The sequence below is a fragment of the Ovis aries genome, chromosome 13 (assembly GCF_016772045.2).
Source record: "Ovis aries strain OAR_USU_Benz2616 breed Rambouillet chromosome 13, ARS-UI_Ramb_v3.0, whole genome shotgun sequence".
NCBI lineage: Eukaryota > Metazoa > Chordata > Mammalia > Artiodactyla > Bovidae > Ovis > Ovis aries.
In genome coordinates, this window is record NC_056066.1 from 15,621,904 (window position 1) to 15,647,867 (window position 25,964).

At 41.0% G+C, this 25,964-nt stretch overlaps 1 protein-coding gene across 4 annotated transcripts in view; it reads right to left on the minus strand.

Moving 5' to 3' along the window:
* Positions 1 to 25,964, minus strand: part of USP6NL (USP6 N-terminal like) — a 144,096-nt gene that overhangs the window by 40,841 nt on the left and 77,291 nt on the right. For all 4 annotated transcript variants that reach the window (XM_027976528.3, XM_060396851.1, XM_027976529.3 and 1 more), the window contains exons 3-5: positions 16,599 to 16,666; positions 14,752 to 14,834; positions 7,105 to 7,144 (exon numbers count right to left, since the gene is read on the minus strand). In XM_027976528.3, the coding sequence (XP_027832329.1) occupies positions 7,105 to 7,144; positions 14,752 to 14,834; positions 16,599 to 16,666 (191 nt within the window). The remainder of the gene's footprint in view (positions 1 to 7,104; positions 7,145 to 14,751; positions 14,835 to 16,598; positions 16,667 to 25,964) is intronic.

Here is a 25,964-nt window from a genome sequence, read left to right on the forward strand (position 1 = left end):
AATAGCTGAATCCAGGAAAATTCATAGTTTTACATATACTTTCCTCCTTATTAAAAGCATCAGTAAGCTCAAAGAAACAATATAATCCATTATTAATAGTATTCTCTGCAGAGCAAATATAATAAGTGTGTTTGTTTATTTGTTAATGTGTCTGTTTGGGGGAATCCAAAGCACTCTGCAAATACCAACACCAATCCTCTTATGAAGGCCTGATTTCTACTACCCCTATTTTCAACAGAGAATTGCCTATGTTAAAACAAAACCAAACACCCACCACCACAAAGCTGGAACTAAAGCCCTGAGACTTGAGTTCACTATGCATCAGTGTACAAGTCTTTTCAAACGGCAGGCGGGGAGTTCACACTGCAGGTGGATGCTCTGTGAAGACTAATAAACACTTACAGCTTCTGCAAGGCTATCATTTCCACTGGTTTATTCAATGCAGCAATATATGCAGAAATTTTTATGAGTCTCCTAGAAATGGCAGACCTTGAACATTTGGTCTAGGCAGTCACTGAAGAACACATGGACTAAGATGAAACCAGAAAAATTGGGGGAAATCCGGATAAACTAAAAAGTTGCCAGCCTCAGACTGCTTTTCATGTGTCTAGAGTTCTCATCCCAGTTTGAAGAAACCAAAGCTGTGAAAGGCAGGTCACACACAATGTGAGCTCAGTTTATGGATGAGGGTAGAACAGAATCTCAGTCAGCAGCCTCAGAACTCCCTCTCCCAGAGACAGATTGACAGGGAATATAAAATTGTCTTGTGTTAAACTGTTAAGGTATGCATGTCATTGCTTAGTGGTGTCCTAGTATATTAAACTCTTTGAACATCCATTAATTGTAACTTGAATTCCATTGGGTAAAGAGGTCTTTTAGGTACAGGCCAATCTCTTTTAAAAAAATTTAAGAACAAACAACCTCCCTCAAACATGTATCCTCTACAACGTTTTGTCTCTTATTTCTTTAGTTCACTGTCACATTTTTTGAATCATCTATACTTCTGATTCCCATATGTCTGAATTTTTTGGACCAGGAAATTGTTTTGAAAGGGGAAGAGAGGAGGCTCTGGAGAGAAAAGCCAGTATTGTAATGGGTCGCCAGATCTTTATTCTCCCAAATACGGACATATTTTGTTGAAAGATACCTTCCAACTCTTTTCGAATTTTTCAAATAAAGCACGCTGTCAAACTGGAAAGGACAAGCTCCGCCAGCCTTTAACTCTGTGTTTCATGACAGGACACATCCTTATGTTCAGCCGGTCATTCACTCAGCCGCCATTTATTGAGCACACGCTACGTGCCCTGCTCTGGGTTCTGTGGTTGCAACAGTGAACAAAGCAGAGGAAACCCCCTTCAGAGAGGTTACATCCTAGTGTGGAAACAGACAAAGTACAGATGTAAGTGAAATGTTGAGTGACTTGGACAGTGTTAGTGCTAAGAGAGAAGTAAAGGTGGAGCGGGTGGCCAGCTTGCGTGGGGGAGGAGCCCCCAGTCTTGTAGTTCTCGGGGGTCGGGGGGCTGTCGAGGGACCTGCCAGGCAAGTCAGGGGGCACTGAGGAGGCCTGCGGGAGAGCAGGAGACAGCAGGAGGGGAGAGACAGAAACCAGGCGTGTAGCTCTGAGGCGGTTCTGAGGACCTGCCCTTTTACTGTGGATAAGACGGGGGTCAGCATTACATTCCCCTCAGAAGTGACATGATCCCGCTTATTCTTCCAGTGAGCAGACAGCCTGTGGGGAGAAGGGGCAGTGCACTGGCAGAAGCAGGGAGCTGGAAGCTCTGAAGAGGCTCCAGTGAACCAGGTGGCACAAGAGGAGATGCTGAGAAGGCGTCAGACTGAATTCACGGCGAGCCTGAGCTAACAGAGGAGGCGTGGGGTGAAAGAGGACATCAAAGACAACTCAGGAGATTTTAGACAGCAAATTGGATGGGTGGAGCTGCCACTGGCTGAGACAGGAAGCTTGCTCACAGATGTACTTGAGGAGAGAGAAGTTCCAGGCCTGAGCCCCGGGGCATAGTAGAAAGAATAAAGATGAAGATGAGAAGGAAGAAGCAGAGGAAACCAAGAAAGAGCGGCCAGTGAGGAAAGAAGAAGGGGTTCTGAAGGACAAGACAATACAAGCTTACCTCAAGAAACAAGAGAAAAATCAGATAAATAACCTAACTTTACACCTAAAGCAACTAGAAAAAGAAGAAATGAAGAACCCCAGGGTTAGTAGAAGAAAAGAAATCATAAAAATTAGGGCAGGAGTAAATGAAAAAGAAACAAAGGAGACTATAGTAAAAATCAACAACGCTAAAAGCTGGTTCTTTGAGAAAATAAATAAAATAGAAAAACCATTATCCAGACTCATCAACCAAAAAAGGGAGAAGAATCAAATCAACAAAATTAGAAATGAAAATGGAGAAATCACAACAGACAACACAGAAATACAAAGAATCACCAGAGACTACTATCAGCAACCATATGACAATAAAGTGGACAACTTGGAAGAAATGGATGAATTCTTAGAAAAGTATAACTTTCCAAAACTGAACCACGAAGAAATAGAAAATCTTAACAGACCCATCACAAGCACGGAAATCGAAACTGTAATCAAAAATCTTCCAATAAACAAAAGCCCAGGACCAGATGGCTTCACAGCTGAATTCTACCAAAAATTTAGAGAAGATTTAACACCTATCCTACTCAAACTCTTCCAGAAAATTGGAGAGGAAGGTAAGCTTCCAAACTCAATCTGTGAGGCCACCACCACCCTAATACCAAAACCAGACAAAGATACCACAAAAAAAGAAAACTACAGGCCAATATCACTGATGAACCTAGATGCAAAAATCCTCAACAAAATTCTAGTAAATAGAATCCAACAACATATTCAAAAGATCATACATCATGACCAAGTGGGCTTTATCCCAGGGATTCAAGGATTCTTCAATATTTGCAAATCAATCAATGTAATAAACCATATGATTATCTCAATAGATGCAGAGAAAGCCTTTGACAAAATTCAACATCCATTTATGATAGAAACCCTCCAAAAAGCAGGCATAGAAGGAATATACCTCAACACAATAAAAGCCATAAAAGATAAACCCACAGCAAACATTATCCTCAATGGTAAAAAATTGAAAGCATTTCCCTTAAAGTTAGGAACAAGACAAGGGTGCCCACTCTCACCACTACTATTCAACCTAGTTTTGGAAGTTTTAGCCACAGCAATCAGAGCAGAAAAAGAAAGAAAAGGAATCCAGATTGAAAAAGAAGTAAAACTCTCACTGCAAGTGACATGATCCTCTACACAGAAAGACACCACCAGAAAATTACTAAAGCTAATCAATGAATATAGTAAAGTTGCAGGATATAAAATTAACACACAGAAATCCCTTGCATTCCTATACACTAACAATAAGAAAACAGAGAAATTAAGGAAACAATTCCATTCACCACTGCAATAAAAAGAATAAAATACTTAGGAATAAATCTACTTAAAGAAACAAAAGACCTATACATAGAAAACTATAAAACACTGATGAAACAAATCAAAGATGACAGAAATAGATGAAATATACCATGTTCATGGATCGGAAGAATCAATATAGTGAAAATGAGTATACTACTCAAAGCAATCTATAGATTCAATGCAATCCCTATCAAGCTACCAATGGTATTTTTCACAGAAATAGAACAAATAATTTCACAATTTGTATGGAAATACAAAAAACCTCAAATAGCCAAAGCAATCTTGAGAAAGAAGAATGGAACCAGAGGAATCAACCTGCCTGACTTTACACTACAAAGCTACAGTCATCAAGACAGTATTGTACTGATACAACAACAGAAAACCCAGAGATAAACCCATGCACCTATGGACGCCTTATCTTTGACAAAGGAGGCAAGACTATACAATGGAGAAAAGACAATCTCTTTAACAAGTGGTGCTGGGAAAACTGGTCAACCACCTGTAAAAGAATGAAACTAGAACACTTTCTAACACCATACACAAAAATAAACTCAAAATGGATTAAAGATCTAAACGTAAGACCAGAAACTATAAAACTCCTAGAGGAAAACACAAGCAAAACATTCTCTAACATAAATCACAGCAGGGTCTATACCCACCTCCCAGAGTAATAGAAATAAAAGCAAAAATACACAAATGGGACCTAATTAAACTTAAAAAAACTTTTGCACAATGAAGGAAACTATAAGCAAGGTTAAAAGACAGCCTTCTGAATGGAAGAAATATGAGCAAATGAAGCAACTGACAAAGAATCTCAAAAATATACAAGCAGCTCATGCAGCTCAATACCAGAAAAATAAACAACCCAATCAAAAAATGGGCCAAAGAACTAAACAGACATTTCTCCAAAGAAGACATACAGATGGCTAACAAACACATGAAAAGATGCTCAACATCATGATGAGAGAATGCAAATCAAAACCACAATGAGGTACCATCTCACACTGGTCAGAATGGCTGCTATCAAAAAGTCTACAAACAATAAATGCTAGAGAGGGTGTGGAGAAAAGGGAACCCTCTTACACTGTTGGTGGGAATGCAAACTAGTACAGCCACTATGGAGAACAGTGTGGAGATTCCTTAAAAAGCTGGAAATAAAACTGCCATACGATCCAGCAATCCCACTGCTGGGCATACACACCGAGGAAACCAGAATTGAAAGAGACACATGTACCCCAATGTTCATCGCAGCACTGTTTACTACAGCTAGGACATGGAAGCAACCTAGATGTCCACTGGCAGACAAATGGATAAGAAAGCTGTGGTACATATACACAATGGAATATTACTCAGCTATAAAAAGAACACATTTGAATCAGTTCTAATGAGGTGGATGAAACTGGAGCCTATTATACAGAGTGAAGTGTCAGAAAGAAAAACACCAATACAGTATATTAACACACATATACGGAATTTAGAAAGATGGTAACGATGACCCTATCTACGAGACAGCAAAAGAGACACAGATATAAAGAACAGACTTTTGGACTCTGTGGGAGAAGGTGAGGGTGGGATGATTTGAGAGAATAGCATTGAAACATGTATATTACCATATGAGAAATAGATCACCAGTCCATGTTCAATGCATGAAACAGGGCACTCAACACCAGTTGTCCTGGTATACTGGGACAACCCTGAAAGAGGGGATGGGGGGAAAGGTGGGAGCGGGGTTCAAGATGGGGGACACATGTAAACCCATGGCTGATTCATGTCTATGTATCGTAAAAACCACTACAATACTGTAATTAGCCACCAATTAAAATGAATAAATTAATAATAATAATAAAAAAAGAACGTGTGAGAGTGAGAGGTCAACCAACCACATCACAGTGTGGGAGGAAGCTGGGAACTGATGACCTGGGGCGACAGTACAGGGATGAGAAATGAGAAGCACAAGCAAGCACATCAGCCAAGCAAGGCTGGAGGAGGAGGCACTGGGGGCTTGAGAGGGAAGAGGAAAGAGCACTAGCTAAACTGGGAGCAGAAATTCACCAGGAAGGCATGGCATGGAGTCCAGGCAGCATAAACATGCAGCTGAGGTTTGAGATCCTGGATGCAAAGTAAAGCCATTCATCCTGGCTGGGAGTCGTCCCCAGTTGTACAGAGCCACACCGGACAGGGCAGGAAGGTTAGCTCAGAAGAGGCAGGACAGGGGAGGTCCTGACCTGTGGCGGGAAGAGAGGGGGTTGAAGACCTAACAGTGATGGGATCCAGGGGGTCCAAGGATAAGCCAAGCCAGGGCACTAACAGAGAGGATGGCCAGAGGGTGGAACCACCCTGTGTGTCCATGGGCAAGTGGGGCGGTACAAGCTCCCCAGGAGTGGAGCTGGTAGAAAGTGCTGCACCATCACTTCCCTCTCCAACAACCCAGGGCCGCAGGGACCAGCCTTCTCTCCAGCAGCACTGCCCTCACATGACATGAATACCAGGTCCTGAAAGCCACGGTTATGTCCCTCAACTGTCTCCCCTGGCCTGCCTCCAGCTAGCATTACAGAAACAGAAACCATGTCATGTTTTCCTGATATTCCAGGCTACTGCCTTGATTCTAGGCCCCCGCTTGACACACTGTTGCTAAGCAGTAATACAGCTTTATTAAAAGAAATTCCTTTGGCCAAACATCAAGGTTATGACACAAAGAGAATCAGGAAGTCACTGGAGAATTCAACCTCAGGAAATACCTACATGGTTCTCTACATGGCGAATGTAAAATAGCAACTTTATCCAACGTTATACTACAGTATTAATTTTCAGAAGATTTTGATTTTAGATTCCCTAAAATGCTTTTCAAATTCCAGCACCAATTTTACCTCCATTTTGTGAAACTCAGCCTCGTTTACCCATCAAACATAAACGAACAGACTAGTGTCCCTGATCAACAGTCTCCCTCTCCATTCATGAATCCTTACAGTTCATCTTTTTGGTAGATGAGAAAATGGGAGGCGGGGAGGGGGACTCCAAGGGACCCCGAATGATCAATCCCTAAATGTCAGCACACCCAGCTGTGGAGCCAGGCCCCAGCCAAGTGCAATGAGAAAGGGGAACCACTTAGTTACCAAAGCCCGCCAGGTTTACTATATATAAGACTTAAGTCTTTAAAATGCAAACATACTTATTTGACTACAGCAAACTCTTTTTGCAGTCATCTGTGGGAGATGCGGAGGAAACCTCGTGACACAGCTGTGTTGCAAAGGGCGGCTGGTCTGGACCAGAGCTGTAGGAGCCATGTGGTGCCAGAGAGGTGCCCAGGCAGCGTTACAGCATAGGGGTCTGGGCTCCTGAGCATGTGCTCTCACCAGGCCCACGTCCCGAGGCGGCCTTGATGGATAACCACCATCCACGTGCAGGCTCTGCTAAGGGCCACCCCTCCTTTCTTCCAAGTACCTACACAAGTTCCATAAAATCTAAAGTTGTTTCACCATTAATTTAACTATTTTCTTACAGTGATATTCAGAAGGTCAAATTTTAATGCTGACAGCAGCACTGACAGGTAATAAAGGCACCCTCAATCACAAAAGTGGCAACTTTTCTTCCTCTGAGGAATGTAATTCCTCGGTAACAAAAAATGAACACAGAACTGGACTTACCCGTTCCATAGCTGCATTGTGATATGGGAGCTCCTCCTCACTGCAAAGGAAAAACAATGGGTGTGAAATAGTTGAAATCAGGACAAATTTTTAAATATATATATATATATATAAATCTGTAGGTATACATGATGTCCAACCATCTACCTGTCATCACAAGAGTTATGTAAGCTTCCATTCCACCACATTCAACATAAAACAATGAGCTATTCTGTAAACAGGTTTTCCAGGTGGCTCAGTGTTAAAGAATCTGCTTGCCAATGCAGGAGACGCAGGTTATATCCCTGGGTCAGGAAGATCCCCTAGAGAAGGGAATGGCAACCCCACTACAGTATTTTTGCCTGGGGAGTCCCAAGGACAGAGGAGGCTGGAGCGCTACAGTCCATGGGGTCGCAAAAGAGTCGCACATGACTGAGAGACTTCAACAACAACATTCTGGAACCACACCTCCTGTCTTCAGATCTCTAGGCCCACTCTGCCCAATCTCGTCCTCTTTAGCCACAGGTGGCTGTTTAATTTTAAATGTAAAATAAAATGAAGTTAAATTAAAAGTTCAGTCATCAGCCTCCCAAGCCATAACTCAGCTGCCACACTGAACAGTACGGATACAGTGAGAACACTTCCACAAAGGCTGCAGAAAGTTCCAGTAGACAAGACTGCTCTAGTCCAGGGGTCAACAACCCTTTCCTGCAAAGGTAAATACTGAAACAGCAAATATTTAAGGCTTTGTGGACCATACAGTCTTTTTCATAATTGCTCAACTCTGATGTCATACTGTGAAAGCAGATGCTGACAGCATGTAAACCAGGTGTGGCTTAGTTCCCATAAAACGTTTACAAAAACAGGTGGAGAGCTGGATTTGGCCCACAGGCCATCATTTGCCCACCTCTACCCAAGACCATCACCTCCACTTTCTGTGTCCAACTGTGCCCGTAACAAATTAGTGTTCAAAACAATTAGTATAAGGAAATAAATCTCCCGCATGGCAGGCAGATTCTTTACCATCTGAGCCACCAGGGAAGTCTGGTTTTGACAAGATCTATACATATTTTTGCCTTTCTCTTCATACCTGATAGTAACACTTTTAAGAACACATGTTGTATCCAGTGTTTTATTTTTTCTATTTTTATTTTTACTTTATTTTACTTTACAATACTGTATTGGTTTTGCCATACATTGACATGAATCCGCCACGGGTGTACATGAGTTCCCAAACATGAACCCCCCTCTCGCCTCCCACCAGTGTTTTCAAAAGCATTATTTTGCTACTCTGAAGAGCTCTTAGGTGAAGCATAAAGCTATAACAACAAAACTGACCAGAGTGTTAAGAGTTGAAAGAGACCTCAGAGAGCTGGTACAACCCTCATTTCAGAGATGAGAAAGCTAACATGTTCACTCAGTCACCATCACTCACCCTAATACAGAGATGCTTAGCAGTATCTAACCCAGTGGGTTCAAACTTAGATTTGTACCTATATTCAAGTTGTGCAAGAGTGTATGAAAAACAGGCTAAGAAATTAATTCTCAAGAAGAAAAGAAATTTTGAATAATATAAGTTGCTTTTTTATAAATGGCTACTCATCTTTTTCTTTTCCTTTTTAAAATAGCTTTTGTTATGCTCTTAGTCTAACTTTCCCTGCTAATTTGTGATCTGATTACTGGGGTCAGTGATGTATGAATGGCATGCATCCATTCTTCACTGACTGGCAGAAGAAGGCCTGTGGACATCACTGGAACATACTTGCTAAGTGATGGGGTCAGCAGGGACATCTTGAAAGAATAAGAACATCTGGCAACCTCTGGGTGCACCAAGAGTGGTATCTCTGGGGTGAGTGGGCTGCCCTGGGCAAAAGCAACCTTCTGCGTGGCTGACTTGAACATATCCTAACACTGAACATTCCTAACTGCAAATGAAGTGCCATCCCTGGCTGCCACCACAGGTCAAGCTCTTCAGCACCCTCCCATTCACCAGACAAGACTAACAGGCCTAACTGTGCCTGCTGTCAACACTGAACCAGAACCAAGCATTGCATGTGTCTGTGGAAAGATGGGAACCATCTGCTCAGCTACACGGTCTGCGTCAGGCAGATCCTAAAGAATGAATCCACCTCTGGCAACCACCAATAAGTTCTCTGTATGGATGAGTTTGGGTTTTTCTGTTTTTAGATTTCACATACAAGTGAGCATTTGTCTTTCTCTGACTTATTTTACTTAGTAGAATTCCATCAGGGTTTCTCTTTGTTGTTGCTAAAATTTGTTGTGGTAGAATTTCCTTCTTTTTTATGGGTGAATAATATTCTACTGTAAATAAACATCACATTTCCATTTATCAGTTGATGGACATTTAGGTTCTTTCTGTGTCTTGGCTACTGAGAATAATGCTGCAATGAACACAGTGGATGCAGATATATTTTTAGTTAGTGTTTTCATTTCTTTCAGATACATATTCAAAAGTTAAAGTTGCTGGATCAGATGGCAGTACTATTTTCAATATTTTTGAGAAGCCTCCATACTATTTTTCATAGCAACTGCATCAATTTCCACCAATAGTGTGCAAGGGTTCTCTTTTCTCCACATTTTTGCCAAAACTTACTTCTTGTCTCTTTGGTGATATCCATTCTAACAGGAGCAATGTAACACTGCACTGTGATTTGGCTTGGCATTTGCCCCATGACTAGTTATGCTCAACACATTTTCATGGACTTGTTCCTCATCTGTGCATCAAGTATCTATTTACTGAATAGAAAGTATCTATTCAGATCCTCTGCTCATTCTTGGATTGTTTGGAGGGTTTTTTTTGGCTAGAGTTATACAATTCTTTATATATTTTGCGTATTAATCCCTTATCAGACACATGATTTGCAAGTCTTTTCTCCCATTCAGTACACTGCCTTTTCATTTTGTTCATGGTTTCCTTTGCTACGCAGAAAGTTTTTACCTTGATGTAGTTCCACTTGCTTTTTGTTTGTTTGTTTGACTTTGCTTTGGCATCAAATCCAAAAAATCATCACCAAGACCAACGACAAGGAGCTTCAGGTTCAGTTGCTCAGTTGCGTCCAACTCTTTACAACCCCATGAACTGCAGCACACCAGGCTTCCCTATCCATCACCAACTCCCGGAGCTTATTCAAACTCATGTCCATCGAGTCAGTGCGTACCACGTAAGTTTTCTTTTGGGAGTTTCAGGTCTTATGCTCAAGTCTTTAAGCCACTTTGGGTTGCCCAAAAAGCTCATTCCATAAGATGTTATGGAACACCACCATGCTCATTTATGTATTGTCTATGACTTTGTTTCATGCTACCATGGTAGAGTTCAATAGCTGTAACAAAGACCATACAGTTCACAAAGCCAAGAAGTACTTCAGATCTAGTCTTCATGGAAATGTATGCCTACTCCTGCTTTAGAAAACAAATGTTGGTCCTCTAATGAAAAGAGGCACCTACAGACTGCTTAAAGAAAACACCAAGCTGACAGCAAGAAGCTATGCCTCGCAGAAATACACTAAGTAAAAACAACTACAGTCACAGCTGGAAATACAGGGACCTTCCCTGGATCTATTTGTTTTTTCAATCTGCTAGTAAGCTTAAAGGAATTACTAGATTTTATGTACTTGCGGTTTTTCAATAGCTCAGGTTGAGTACTTTTGTAACTATAAGATAAAGTTTCATTTGGAAACTTAAAAGTTAACTAACTTGTTAAAATCAGTTAGCTCAATATACTGACTAAATTTCACTTTAGATGTTGTAGCAAATTTTGTCTTAGATTAACACTAGTCAAAATTAGTCAAAATTACTGGATGGGTAGAAGGAGTTCCCAAGGCCCTGTCATTAAAACAGATACTCTTTAACAAAAATGCCATTATTCTGGATTTCAAGTATTTATATAGTTAGACTAAACTTCAGACAATGTATACATGTTTTTAAGAAGTTGTTGAAAATCTGAGGCTTGGTATTAATTTTATCTTTTTTTGAAAAAGTTTCCTTATAATTCTATTAATAACTTGTGGCCTAAAAGCATTATCTATCATTATCCAAATACCAAGCATTCTTTGTTGAGCAGTGACTATTTTTGAAAAAAAAAAAAAAAAAAGTTGAAAGTTCAAATGCTGAAAGTTCTCTAAGTTCTTAAATAAGCTGGACTTCTCCACTCTCCAGATGCATCATAGGCACATAGCTGGTGACAGCTTCCCGTTTCTGCATACTAAACAAAGATGATCCTGTTCCACCAGCAAGCCAGGCTGGTTTGCCAACAGTTTTTATATTTATTGTGAAATCTGCTATAAAACCAAGTTAGTCCTGTGCAGTGTTTGTTAATTATGGTCATCCTTCTTCACATATAACAAGTAATTTAAGTTACAAAAACTGTCATTATACATGAAGTCAGCAGCCTTCAGAGAAGGCTACAAAGTTACTTTGTATCATTTTATTGACACTTAAAACCCATGTTTACCATAGAACCAATAAAAAAACTACAAAGAACTAAAACAGCAGCAAGAAACTCTCTTTGGATCGAGGTATGACAGGGAGCAAGGTCTAGATGCCTGCACCAGGTAACTTATTCAATAGCATAGAAAAACCCAGTCTTCAGTGACCAGTGATCAGAGGTACCAGCAGCAAACCTTGAAACAAAGTGTCTCACTGAAATGAGGCGCTATAACAAAAATCAATGCTTGTGTGAAATTTCATAAAGTACAACATCACACTAAACCCCATTTCTATGTTCATCATATTCCTTCGTGGGGCTTGATTTAGGTTTGCATCACAGAGTAAATAAAAAATTCAGTGGGCTGACCTGAGAACTGGTTTGGCCTTGTTTCCAAAAACTGGGTGAGCTCACCACTATCTAAGCGTCCATCTCAGGAGAGGAATCATTTCAAACAGGCCCCCTTCTTAGGCATTCTTCTTTTCCCCTTTAATTTTCCTCCAGGCATTTCAAAGAGCTTCACTGATGCTTCTCTTATTAAAACTACAAAGGAGTAATAGTAACTGGCAGTAGAACGCAGAAGTTCCAAACTCAGGCTCTGCCGTGAGCTGCCAAAGTCAGTTCCTCGGAGCTGACATTTACTGGAAGCAGAACCTGGTCAAGCTGTTTGACCTCTCGTGCTTCCGTTCATCTTAAGAAAGATAAAAAGAGTACCTATGTCTAAGAGGTTTAGAAAGGAATAATCCATGTAAACAGCTTAGAACAGTGCCCAGCACACAGTAAGTGCTCAATAAATACGAGCTAATATTATTAAGGTAAATCACTGGTCTATTTCCCACTAGAGACAAATGGACCTGAGCACAGAGGTGAAAACAAATGTGGAATAACTGAATGTGATTTTTAGATTGCCAAATACAGGTTAGGTTTCTGGGCCAGAACCTAGTTGTTATAAGCAATGAGGAAAGAGAATTTAGGTAACTCACAGGCCCTTTTGGAATGTAAGAGGTTTTCATATGTGTTAGTGTTAATTGCTCAGTCATGTCCACTCTTTGGGACCCCATGGACTGTAGCCTGCCAGTCTCCTCTATCCATGGAATTCTCCAAGTAAGAATACTGGACTGGGTTGCTGTGGGGAGACAGCAAATTAGCCAAGATGGCATGTTCAGACCCTCTTGCCCCACGTTTTGTAAATAATGACTATGTAACAGCTGAGATCATTTATAGCACTGAACATGCATGTCAGGAGGTGCTGTATGCATACGTGAGCTAGGAAGCGGCAGCATTTAGTGCTGTGTCCTGGCTGTGTCTGTTGGGTCAGCCATGAGAGGGGAGAATATAGCGTGTCTGCTGCTACAGCTGCTGCGTCATCCAGGAGAAAGGTTGTGTTGTGTTAGGTTATGCTATGTCTGTTGCATCAGCCATGAGAGGAGAGAATAAATGTGTCTGCAGTTCCTACGGCTCCCCGAGTCTTCTTCCAGCCTCTTAGCTCGTGCCTTGCCTATCCTGGGTTCAGCGAACAGTGTGCACAGTGAGATACAGCAAGATAGTTGCCATTCCTTTCTCCAGGCCATCTTCCCAACCCAGGGATCAAACCCAGGTCTCCCACATTGCAGGCAGATTCTTCGACCTTCTGAGCCACCAGGGAAGCCCTTTTCATGTTATTTTGTATTGTATTAGACCATTTTTTGATAAAAACATCTTTTAGAGTGGTTCACTGCCATGACAAATACTTGGAGAGGTCAAAAATCAGCTGAGTTGTAGCCTACTTTGTCAATCAAAATCTGAGATAGAACCCAGAAATCTATTTAAACAAACATTCTCCAGCTAATTCTAACATGCAGGAAATTTGGGGACCCACTGATCCTGATGGTGCCAAATGCTCAAAGTGTCCTTCAGACAGCATTTACATACCTCAGATCTGCACATGAACCCACACAAGGGTAAAAATCACCTCCTGCCACATTTGTGGCCAAGTATGATTTACTTATAAAAAAAGTGAAAGTGGGGGTTTCCTTTAAGAATAGTATTTTCATCATAGTTAAAGACTGCTCTTGTTGGTCTGTTGAAATTCAAAGTCTTCTAATTGCAACTACTCAGGAGAACATTTCGGATATGCTGGTATCATTAGGTAGCATAACAACACCTGAGGTTTGTCTAGACCTGTAGGTAGTATTCTGTCATTTTATTTCTTCAAAGCTTCAAGTAGCCCTAAGTATGCAGGCAGTTAATGATTTCTGTTTCACAGATAAGGCATGAGATAGTTAACTGAGACCAGCAAAGCCAGAAGAACAGCACACACTCTCTAACTCCCACAACTGTTTCTGTCTGCTTGAGAGACCCTGAGAAAAACATGATCCAGCAAAATATCTTGTAAATGCAAAAAAACTGAACGGAAACGAAAAAGAAGATCTGAGTACTATAAAGTTACTGCCAGGAACCCCCTAAAAATTTTTATTTATTCTTCAAAATGTAATCATCTGTCATAAAATAAAAATCCCTGGCTTTTTCCTCTTCATAATAAATGAGACTGGGGAAAATGTGACTAAGTGGCAAAGGTAATTAATAAATTGTATGGAACCAAATGAACTATAGAGATGTAGCAGAGTCGCCAGCCTGGGGAATCTGTTTAAACAAAGCTGGAACCAGAACCCACAGACCCCTATCAGTGCAGGACAAGGGTCAAAACCACTCTAACTACTTTATAGTGCACCAGACCTTTCTCAACTCTTTGTACAACAAATTCAGGATAGATGGAATTAATTTTGAGAAGCAATAACACAAACAGACTTCCAACCGTAAGGAAGAAAAATGGCATTTCTTCCATTGCTCATTTTTAGGCTGCATAACACTGAGGTTCTGGCTGCTAATTATTTTTTAAATGCACTTATATAAAATAAAATGCCTTATAATTATTTTTGAAATACAAGTTGTTATTGATTTCCATTTAATTCTGCTAAATTATTAATACAACTCATTTATTGCACTTAATGTTGTTCTTAAAACACAATGAATATTAAAGATTATATTCTTAGCTATAGTTCAAATTTCATCATAGAGGTTAAAAAATGCCAGAAATTTGACTTAAAAAAAAGAAAAGCAGGCTGAAGGACTAATCCTGGAGTCTTAATCACTCAATGCTATTAAAAACAAAGAAAATCAATCCAATAGGTGACGACAGAAACACAATTTTAAAAGTCAGCTAGCTTTCAAACTATGCAACTTACTGTAAGAAGCCAAATCTATCCGTGACTTTGTAAACAAGGTAATCAGCATCTTCCCAAGGTTCAATCTCTGCACCTTCACGTCCCTATAGAAAGGGACAAAGAAGAGTGTTACCGGCAATGTATAAAACTGAATAATTTCTTAAAAAGACCAAAAAACAAGGGTTAGAAAAAAACTATGTCTCGCCTTTTCATCCTAACTTCTCAGAAGAGCGGACCACCTACTTTGCCTCTCTTCTTCCCCACTTCCCTCTCCACTGGCCCTAATACCATCCTTCCCAAGGCCAAAACGGCCTCCCACCATCAGTCCATGGACACTCCAGCATCTTCATCGGATGAACTGTTGCAGCGCACTCATCAGTGTTGCTCACGCAACCTCACGGCACCACGGTGCCCTGGCTCTCCCGCCCCTGCCCTACCCTTCCGCGCTGGCTTCCCTGAGGGCCGGCGGGCCCAGCGCTCTGTCCTCAGCCCACTGCCCGTCACATTCCCCTCTTGAGCTGCGAGCACCAGCACCGCTGAGAGCAGGAGCCCCAGAAGGGCCTATTCCATCCCCCACATTTCACACTCTGCACCTGACTGTCCCATGGAGTCTCCACTGAGGGTATGTACAACAGTCAGTCAGCTCACGCCTGAGAACCTTGTGGGCAAAGCACCCCTGTAACTCTTATTGGTACAGTGATTCCCCAAGGCCTAACCTGGTCACTTAGTGTTAACCACAGGAAAAAAATGCACACAAGCATGAATGAATGATGGTTCTATTCGTTTTAAATTAGTTAAGCAGTTAAATAAATTAATTAGGTTTCTTGCAGAGTATGCTAAAACCTAGTCATAATAATAGGAAACTGTGTCTGATGTTTCAAACAAGCAACTTAAAGACAAACTCTGAGAACAGATTAAGCGGAGCCCTGCCTGCATGTTCCTGTGGGGCACAGTCCAGATGGCCTTCTGTAATTTCATGTTCTTGTTATTCTCACAAATCACCGAAAACAACATACAAAACTACAGGCAACAATATAAATATGAAACACGACATTTATAGATCACAGCTACAACTCATTATAGATCTCAGATAAAAGGTACTAGTAAGGACATATGTACATTGCCAACAGTTGTGATATTCTGGGGCATCAAAAGCCAGATTCCACAACTAACTTAAGGATAAAAAGCTTGAGATTATACATCATGTACCAATTCAAATTTCAGATCAATGTTTTCAATATCACATATCAATTAAATAAAATGGGTATTTTACTCTATAGACTAATGTAATTAAAACATTTATTGAATACCTACTATGAGCCAGAACTGTTGTAGGTATTTAGGATACAAGAGCAAATCAAACAGGAGAAATTCTTACCCTCAGAGAGTTCACATTCTAGGTAGGCGAGCAGGCAACAAAATGTAATAAAAAGTATGCTGACATTTTAAAAGCTATGGTGAAAAATAAAGAAGAGAAAGGGGACAGAGAGAGCCAGGCGATGGAGGGGGATATTCAACAGTGTGGTCAGAGAAGAGTTCACTAAGAGCTAGCATAGGGGCAAAGAAAAAGAGGAGGCAAAAGGGCCTGAGGGTATCCAGCACACAAGTGCTCCAGGCAGAAGAAACAGCCTGTGCAAAGGCCCTGAGACAGGAGCAAGCCTGGAAGAATAACAGGCGACCAGCGTGGCTGGAGAAGAGGGATGGAGGGAGAGAAACTACGTAGACAAAGCCAGAGAAACTAGAGGACTTCAGCAGTCATGGGAAGTAAACAAACTGCCGCTGTAATATAAGCCCTCCAAAAAGCAAACCCTCTTCTATTTATATTTTTGAAAGTAAAAATTAGTTAAAGAGTAATGATGAATACTTACTCTGTCATATTTAGCAACTATTTCAGCTCGCTCCTGGGCAAGTTTCAGTGCTACATCCTGGTTTGAATCTGCGGAGAAATCAAATTTCAGTGAACTTTTGCTTAAAGATTTATAAAATTAATTAATCATAAAACTAAGGCAAAACAAGTGGAAATAAAACAATAAAGTGATGCTGCCTAAAATGACAAATCAGCAAAAATCAAATAAACTTAGAAGGGTGAGTTAAGTATCCATAACTACAACTTTGAAATATCTACATATCTACTATTTCGATATTACACACCACCCTCAAAAGAAAGCAAATCTGTTAACACAGCATTAACTTAGGGGATATGTAAATCTTATCCCTCAAGAGTTATATTTGGATCTAATTTCATAGAAATAAGAATTAAAGTAGAAACTGGAAATGAGAGTTCTAAGTTTTCAGAGGAAATCCACCTGGGCAGGTGATGAGAAGAACATTCAAGAAGGCTTTTAAAAATGTAGGTAATTTACTCACAAAATAAACTAGTGCAAGATAGAGTTTAAGGGTTTTAAAAATATATTTCTCTGACATGATGAATATAATCATTTCTTTACATTTAGCCTCTGAGGTCCCCCTTATCAGCTGTCCCAACTATTATCATAATGTGCAGTTTTACCACAACACACACCCTTCTTTATTATTACCCATCACATTAGCTTTCAAAAACGTAGTCTGACAATGAGTAGAGATCAAAATATGAAATAGTATGGATATGATTACACACCCAACTCCCATAAATTAAAAGATCAGTGACCGGCCGTATATAAAAGGCATCTCTGGTCAAGAAGGAAGACAAGCATTCCAGCGGAAACTGGGCAAAGGTCATGAGCAAGAAGCTCACAGGAGCACCAGCAGCAGAGACAAACCTGTTCTCAGGAAGCGCCCGGCAGACAGTAAGATCCTGCCGGAGACCTTACGTGCCTTACCACACTTAATTCCGGGCTTTATCCTGCTAATTCTATTACACAGATGAAAACAAAGAAAACAAAAAACAAGGTTTAAAGATTTTAACCAACTTGTCTAAGGTCACACAGCTAGTAAACAGCAAAACAAGTAGGATTCAGACGATACTGCATCTACAGCCCATAATTTTAACCATTACTCTAGTCAACGATCACTGAAAGACACAAAAAGGATGTCCAGTGAAAGACGGCAAATGGAGCACACACTTTTATATCCATTCCTCCTAAAACCCCATTAAACTGACAACATGGGGGTTCTTTAAATCCTTGCCCTCAGTGGCACAGCAACAGAGGTTCCAGAGAAGAGGTGAGGGTGGGGTTGAAAACAAGCAGTTGACTAAAGAAGTCAAGTGCCTAAGAGTTGAAGGGAGGCATGTGTGTCTGTAAGAGGCTGAGTGCAGAGAAGCCATCCTCATCCTCCAAAGGAGGAAATCATGAGACAATGACTAAATCTGCAGAACAGGAAGTGGCAATACAGGCATGTTATCTAGTGCTTTGGAAGTAAATACAAAACCAATCAGCTGGGACTGGAGGAGAGCAGTTACTTCTGTGGGTGGGCAGCCAGGTGGGGAGGGGTGTGGAAGTGAGATTATCTTTCAAAATTAGTTTTACAGATCCTAAATCTTTACACCAAGTAAAGTTCTGACAAAAATAAAAGCTAATTTTAAAAGCCAAGACATGCAGGGTGGGGCCAGGGGGAATCAAGTTACCAGAAACTAAAGAAATGCAAGTTTTAAAATACTACTTTGCACCTATCTCAGACTGACCCCAAAATGCACTGACATTACTCAGGCTCGATACAGTGTGGGGAGATGTGCCCTCACTGACACTCGGTGGACTCACAAATGCATCTCCTCTTTCTGGAAAGCATCTTGATAAAACATATCAAAAATCTTCAAAACAGGCATCTCCTTTACCCAACAGTTCCACCTCTAGGAATTTATGACAAGGAGATAATCACAAGGCTCTTTATAATAGTAAAAACAGAAATCTGTCTATTTCTTAAAGCTTATTTGGGGGAAAAAGTGTTTATGCCACTGCTTTTCTCAAAGTGTCAGTTGAGAACCTTTGAGGGAGATGTGAATAAATAACACAATGGTCCAATAAAATGATTTTCAGTAAACTAATACATCCCAGGTGGCACCAGTGGTAAAGAATCCGCCTGTCAATGCAGGAGACCTAAGAGATGCAGGTTTAATCCCTGGGTCAAGAAGATCCCCTGAAGGAGGGCACGGCAACCCACTCCAGTATTCTTCCCTGGAGAATCCTATGGACAGAAGAGCCTGGCCAGCTATAGCCCACAGGGTCGCAAAGAGTTGGATATGACTGAAGCGACTTGGCATACACGGGATGCATTCAGAAGTCTGTGATACTCAGCTCAATTATACACATAAGAATTACCTTATTTTAGACTTAGGAACCTTCCTCAACTCCTTTCCCCCTCTTCCTTTACCCAGTTTTAACACATTGCATTCATACAGCTACCAAAAGGGCAGGGGAAGCAAATGAGCAGAAATTAAACTCAAACTAGGAACCCTGACCACACAGTAAATTCCATTTCTATTATCAGAACAACTAAGCATGAATTTCTATGGTGACTGGGCAAAATTCAATAAATGAGGGCTTTTTGGAAGTATTTTATACCAGTCCTTATTTCTGCTACTAGTCCTAGGAATCTCAACTCTATTTCTAACTTAACAATGGAAAGTTTAATAAAAGTATAAAGGTAAGAACTGGAAACAGTATAGAGCTGGGAAATGAAGACACAAAACATCCCAAGAAAACATCTTTGTGGCTCTAAGATACTATCCTTTACATGAATCCATCTCCAGTCTAGAAATTTCTAGAAAGGAAAACCTAGCCAATAATAGAGGCTGTACTGCAACTGGATGAAACTGTGCTCTAATGTTACGAAAGAAAAATGACCAAAATGATTAGCGCAGTTGATTCTGAATCAATTAAGTGCTAGTCTTAAATTCCTTTAGAAAGCTCTTGTTATTTCCCCATGAGGAGAAAAAGCTGTGGTATTAATAAATGTAAAAGAGAACAGATTTAAAGTCAAACTTATCTTATAAAATATAGCCAAACCTGCTTCTTTGAAGAGACTAAATGGCAATGCCAATCTTTCCCGACACTGAGTTTAGAGACATCATTTAAGGCAATCATCTTTCCAGTAAGTAGTGTCCTTATGCAGAATTCAATGTAGTTAAATTATGCTTTACACTGTCTTATCTACAGTTGAGAAGTTTACTAAAAATTATAATAGAATAACCCCTATGGTTTTGTTCTGGTTGCTTATTTAGAAATTCCACTGCAGAACAAAGAGTTTGCCCTAAAAACACTGACCACGGAGGGCATCGCAGCTGTCTTGTGTCTGTGCAAGTGTGCACCGACTTCCAGGCAACCACTAAACAACAGTAGTGGTCCTGGGCACTCACACCACACGTCATCAAACAAGAAACCTATCACAGTATTCAACTCAAATTCAAACAAATTATTTTAATTGATTTTCCATCTAATATAAGAATGTCTCAAGTGTAAGAGGCACATTTTAAGCAGTTAAGGATCGAAAGACATTTGGATTAAAAACTCAAGAACATATAAAACATCTCGGGGCACAAGTGTACAGAAGAAATTAACGACAGCATTTTAAGAACACCTCTAATTCCATGTAAACATAAGAACTTTTAAGAATCAAGCATCCATCTGAATTGTAATAGCCCCAGACTGTGAAAAACAATTCACTCTAAGGTTTTAAATTTTAAATTCAGTCCAATGACACAAAATTGACAGACCATTTTTCCTTGTACACATTTTGACAGATGAATGTTAAATAAATATATATTTTAATGTAAAAAGTACTTTACCCTTTGCTAGATAACCAGTCTGGCCCTGGGAATTAACGGCTTCAGTCCTCATAGAGTAAATTTATCTATACCAAGATTCCATTACTGCTTTCCAGTTGCAAGCATACCAAGAGTGTTAGGTGGTCCCTCACACATTCTGCAACAAACTCAAACAGAAGAGTGGAAGGCAGCTCTATTTTAAACTATTTGTGAAACAAACACAAGAAAGAAAAGGTCTGAGATATATTCTAAGGGAGAAAAAAAGACCTTGCTGTGGTTACACAGACTACAGATACTCAAACAAAGATGATGTTTGTTGAGGGTAAAACATGCCTCTCAGGCCCCATCCCAAGTATGAGCCACACCAGCCTACACCCAGCATTCCAGCTAGTAACAAACAGGGGCTTTTAAGCCTTAATCTTGCACTTCAAAACTAGCCACATTCTTACTACTTTTAACAAAACTTGTCTTGGAGCAACAAAAAAAATGTTTATTTAAAACAAACTAAGTATGAATACTCTTCTCAAGTACATTCTATAACAATTTTAATGATACTTTTTAATGTGAAAGCTTCAGCCCCTTTCAGACATTAAGCAAATGCCTAAATTCTGGAGGGTTTGGGAAATATTTCACACAGCACACATTTACAAGTGAAATAAAGTTTCATGATACAATACGCGTAACTACCGCAAGGCAGCCCTGTGAAGTGTTGAGTCTCGCCTTTTTCCCTTCATTGTGTCCTTCTTTCTATTTTAAAAAATGGGTTGGGACCTACAATATGGAAACTACTTTGCAAACAGCCATGTGAAAGGCATGCTTATGCACATTAATTACACTAATGAATTAAGTTTACAATCAAACTTAACTTACACTTAAGCTTAAGCCAGCTGTAACATTCAACACAGGCAAAAGATCTCAGAAGCTCAGAGTGAAATGAAGTGAAGTGAAGTCGCTCAGTCGTGTCTGACTCTATGCGACCCCATGGACAGTAGCCTACCAGGCTCCTCCGTCCATGGGATTTTCCAGGCAAGAATACTGGAGTGGGCTGCCATTTCCTTCTCCAAGAAGCTCAAAGAAAGGGTTAAAAGTCCAAATCATAAACCAGGACATGGGGGTGCAGGGCAGCAGGTGTCCCCTTGTCTTTTTGAGCTTCTGGAGGCTGCCTGCTTTCCTTGGCTCCTGGCCTCTTCCTTCACATCACCCCAACCTCTTGCCTCCACCCTCAAATCTCCTCCCTCCTCTGACCTTCTTGTCCTCTTCTCATAAGATTCCTGTGATGACATTGTGCCCACCTTCATGATCCAGGATCACCTTGGTACATCCACACCTTTCAGAGATTAGGGTGTTGTGGGGAATCAATCTTCAGCTCAACACACCTTGTACTACCTGTAAATGCTTTTATTTTTCCTTCATACTTAATCAGGTTTTTGTCTAGATACAGAATTCCAAGCTCATGATAATTTTTTTTTCCCTCAGAACTTTGTTGCCTTTTGGCTGATTAGAAATTTGATGCTAATTACATTTACAGGAGCCAAGGAAAGCAGGCAGCCTCCAGAAGCTCAAAAGGACAAGGGCATACCCACCCCCCAACCCCGAGGCATCCCAGCATCTCCCCTGGTGTCTCCCCAAGGAATCAGCCCTGCTGACACCTGACTTTAGCCCAGTGTAACTACGTCCATCCTCCAGAACAGCAGGAGGATCAATTTCGTTGCTTTAAGCTGCCAAGTTTGTGACAGGCAGCAACAGGAAACTAATACAGTGATTCACAGTTTACTGCCTCAACAACCTTTCTCTGACAAAGACTCTCTCCTTGTCCAAACTTTACTAAGCCTTGACCTTGGCCTCCATCCTGTCTTCAGCCTGCCTCACCCAGCTGTAGCAAGAATCCTGCTAAGTCAGGGAATTCCCCCACCCTTGATACCTAATCACCTTTGCTATCTGGTCAGATTTCTCTTCCTCCGCCCTTGATATCTAGTAACCCTGGCCTGTCTCTACCAAAAATCCTGTTACACAGGTTTAGCAAGATTCCCCCTTTGCACCCACCAAAGCCCTCATTTGGTGAATTAACGATAAATCCCTTACTGTACTTGAAGTTGAGCCCTATCTTTCTCCCCTAATGTGATATTCTTGACACTCCTTGCAACAGCCCTGAATAAAGTCTTTATTGTTGTAATAAGTGTTAGAATAATTTTTTTCTTTAACAGAATCAAAATGAGGAGCAGACACTGGATCCGTGAAATCTCCAGAGGCTAAAATTGGACATTTCCAGATGCCAACTGGGTAGCTGCCTAGAGAGTTACGAGATTGCACTGAAAGAAGGAATACAAAGTTTCTTCAAGAAGAAAGTGGATGCTAGGCAACATACAGATCACGGTATTATTGCAATATGGTAAACGCTTACATATAAAAGACACCAAAAAGAGGTAAGAGGACTGTTGGAAATCTCAGAACACACAAAGCAGGGAGAGATGAAAAGTCATGGTCGAATACTGATATGCAGGAATATACAAAGGGGCGTGGCTATGGATTTGATACACATGGGAAGAGTGAAGCCACCTGACCACGACGCTGTCAGGGCCAGGCTTGCACTTCCTTCCTACACACCTCATCATCATGTTTAACACTGAAGTACACTATACTGACTACTGACATTATGATTATATAGGAACTTTATTGGCTTTTAATGTCCAGAATCAACTACACACACAGTGTCTGAAACTGAACTCTGATCTGAACGGCTGCGTACGCTCCACTCCCAGCCTAAGTCCCCCTCCTAGAAGCGGCCGCCATTCTCTCCCAAAGCACTTCTCCACACTGTACAAGGATCTGCACGGATGTATGCACATGCACATATATTTAAATGTCCCTTTTCTATTTAAAAACTAGAACCATTCTATATATAATTCTAGATCTTACTTTTTTCTTGCTTAACAGTGCATCTTCAAGCTTATGCATATCAACACCTACCCAGTGGTATGCCAGTAAAAGCTTAGCAACCAGTTCCCGGAGGGAAAAAGTACAGGCTGTGAGCTCTGGTTTGTGGCATTTGCCAATTTCCATGCTGTGAAGATTCCCACCGCAGTGGCCAGTTACTAAGATACCAACGTGATGCCACTGAATAGCGAGATCAGGTTGGCTCCAGTAAGTCAGTGGATCTCCCTCAACCCTCTTTCACAGCTGTGAAGTCTCCTAATGCACTAACATAAGTTATCTATCAGTCCTCTCTCAGGAAGGTGACTAGGATAAAGCAGAGAGTCAATATGTAACGAGAGCTAAAGATGAAACATTACGAGGTAAAGAGCTTAACCAGCTGTGGTGACCAAAGGCAAGCAGAAAAAATGAGGAAGCAGAAACCACAAGCAAGCTGAGAGAAAGAGGCTGCAGGGAGGAAAACGGTGCCCAGTGCGCAGGGCACAGCAGAGTCACTATCATACAGACCTTTCAGCCTGAAAATAAGACATACAAGCCTGTCCCTGGGTTGCTGCTGCTGGCTTTCCTTTCTCATGCAATGCATGCACGCAGCAAGTGCTTTTTTCCTGAAATTCCCTGAGTAAATTATCCATGTCTATGAGTTCCTTAACGCCATCTCATCTTTCAAACAGAAGAGGCCCTGAGTATCAATGGTGCCTAAACAATGTTTCAGTTATTTGTGATCACCTTCTTAGTACAGACTTTGTTCTTATAGTTGTTCAGTCACGAAGTTGTGTCTGACTCTTCGGGACCCTATGGACGAGAGCAGGCCAGGCTTCCCTGTCCCCCACTATCTCCCAGAGTTTGCTCAAATTCATGTCCACTGAGTCGGATTATGAACTAAGACACCTCAATAATAAAGTTTTTTTTAATAATAAAAATCTTAATAGGCACCATTGGTAAAAACGTCAGCATTTATCTTGCCGTGTTCTAGATCCAAGACTGGAAGGAATGCTCAGAGGAGAAATCCTAGAAACATCAAAATACAACTAAAAACAAACAAAATAAAGGAAAGCACACCAGTCACTTGAGAACCTGAAATACCACTTATTTTAAATGGTCATTCTGTGAGAGATGAAATTAAATTCGGCACTTAAAGTGACATATGCCTGCTCTGCAACCAAATTTATTCTGGAGTGGCATCCCAGGAGACTTTGACGTCCTTAGCCAAACGCTCCCCCTGGTGGTCCTGTGAGGAACGATCCAGAACCTCCAATCCTTTTACCCCTCCGCTGGGAGGGACTCTGATCCGCTGCTTGTGAGCCCTTGAGCACAGTCCCATCCCCGCCCCTCACAACTCTGTTAACTCCACATTAAACAAGTGTCTCATCAAAAAAAAAAAAAAAAGTACAACCTCAAGAACCCATTTCTCTCCTTCTTCCTTCTCCCACTAGAGCAATAATCTTAGAAAAATCATTTGGCTTCCTTCCCTCTTTCCATGTTAACTTGGAAACAACATAACAACAAGATTCTCATCATAGCTTCAATTATAAAAACAGCATAACTAGTCATGATCAAGGGCAGGGGCAGCCAAAGACGGAAAGTCAATTCAGGAAAGAACCAAGGCCGTAAACCCAAAGGTCCTCAGAAATGACCCAACCTCCACTTCAGAAGAGCCACACAAGCTTCCACATACATCTTCATAGTCCTCCTCGGGTAATATGCATTGTCTGAGACGATAAAAGTGTTCAAAACAACAAATCTAAAGCCTCAATTTTAGCTTTTATTTGTCAGCATAAATAGGATTTGTACCTTTCCATTCAAACTATTTCTATTATCTCACTAAGTAGCCTGGTGTCAACATTTTCCACAATGTCATGCTCTCATTTTAAAACTTTTCATGAAATATGCAGAATACATTTCTTCAAATTCTTATACAGAACCCCAGTTTTCAATAAGGAGGGTGAGTGGGGTTGAGAAGAGATGTGAGCGCCCTCCTTGTGAGCAGGTCTGTGCCTTGTTGCTCAGCTGAGTTCCTTCCAACACTTTCCCAGCTGCCGTCACAGCCTCCTTTCACAGGGCCCCCCACCTATCCAGGTCCTCCTCCTGCTTTTACAAACAAAAAGATCAACATTTTATAACTGGTAGGTCATCTGTATGTTCTGTTTCAGTTGTAAGCATATACATTCTAAAAGCTGTAAGAACAGGACAACTCTCCAATATTTTAAAATGGAGCACCCAGTATCAGAGAGAGACTTCAGTTCAGTTCAGTTGCTCAGTCGTGTCTGACTCTTTGCGACCCCATGAACCACAGCACACCAGGCCTCCCTGTCCATCACCAACTCCCAGAGTCCACCCAAACCCATGTCCATAGAGTCGGTGATGCCATCCAGCCATCTCATCCTCTGTCATCCCCTTCTCCTCCTGCCCTCAATCTTTCCCAGCATCAGGATCTTTTCAAATGAGTCAGATCTCCGCATCAGGTAGCCAAAGTATTGGAGTTTCAGCTTCAACATCAGTCCTTGCAATAAATATTCACTGATTTCCTTTAGGATGGACTGGTTGGATCTCCTTGCAGTCCAAGGGACTCCCAAGAGTCTTCTCCAACACCACAGTTCAAAAG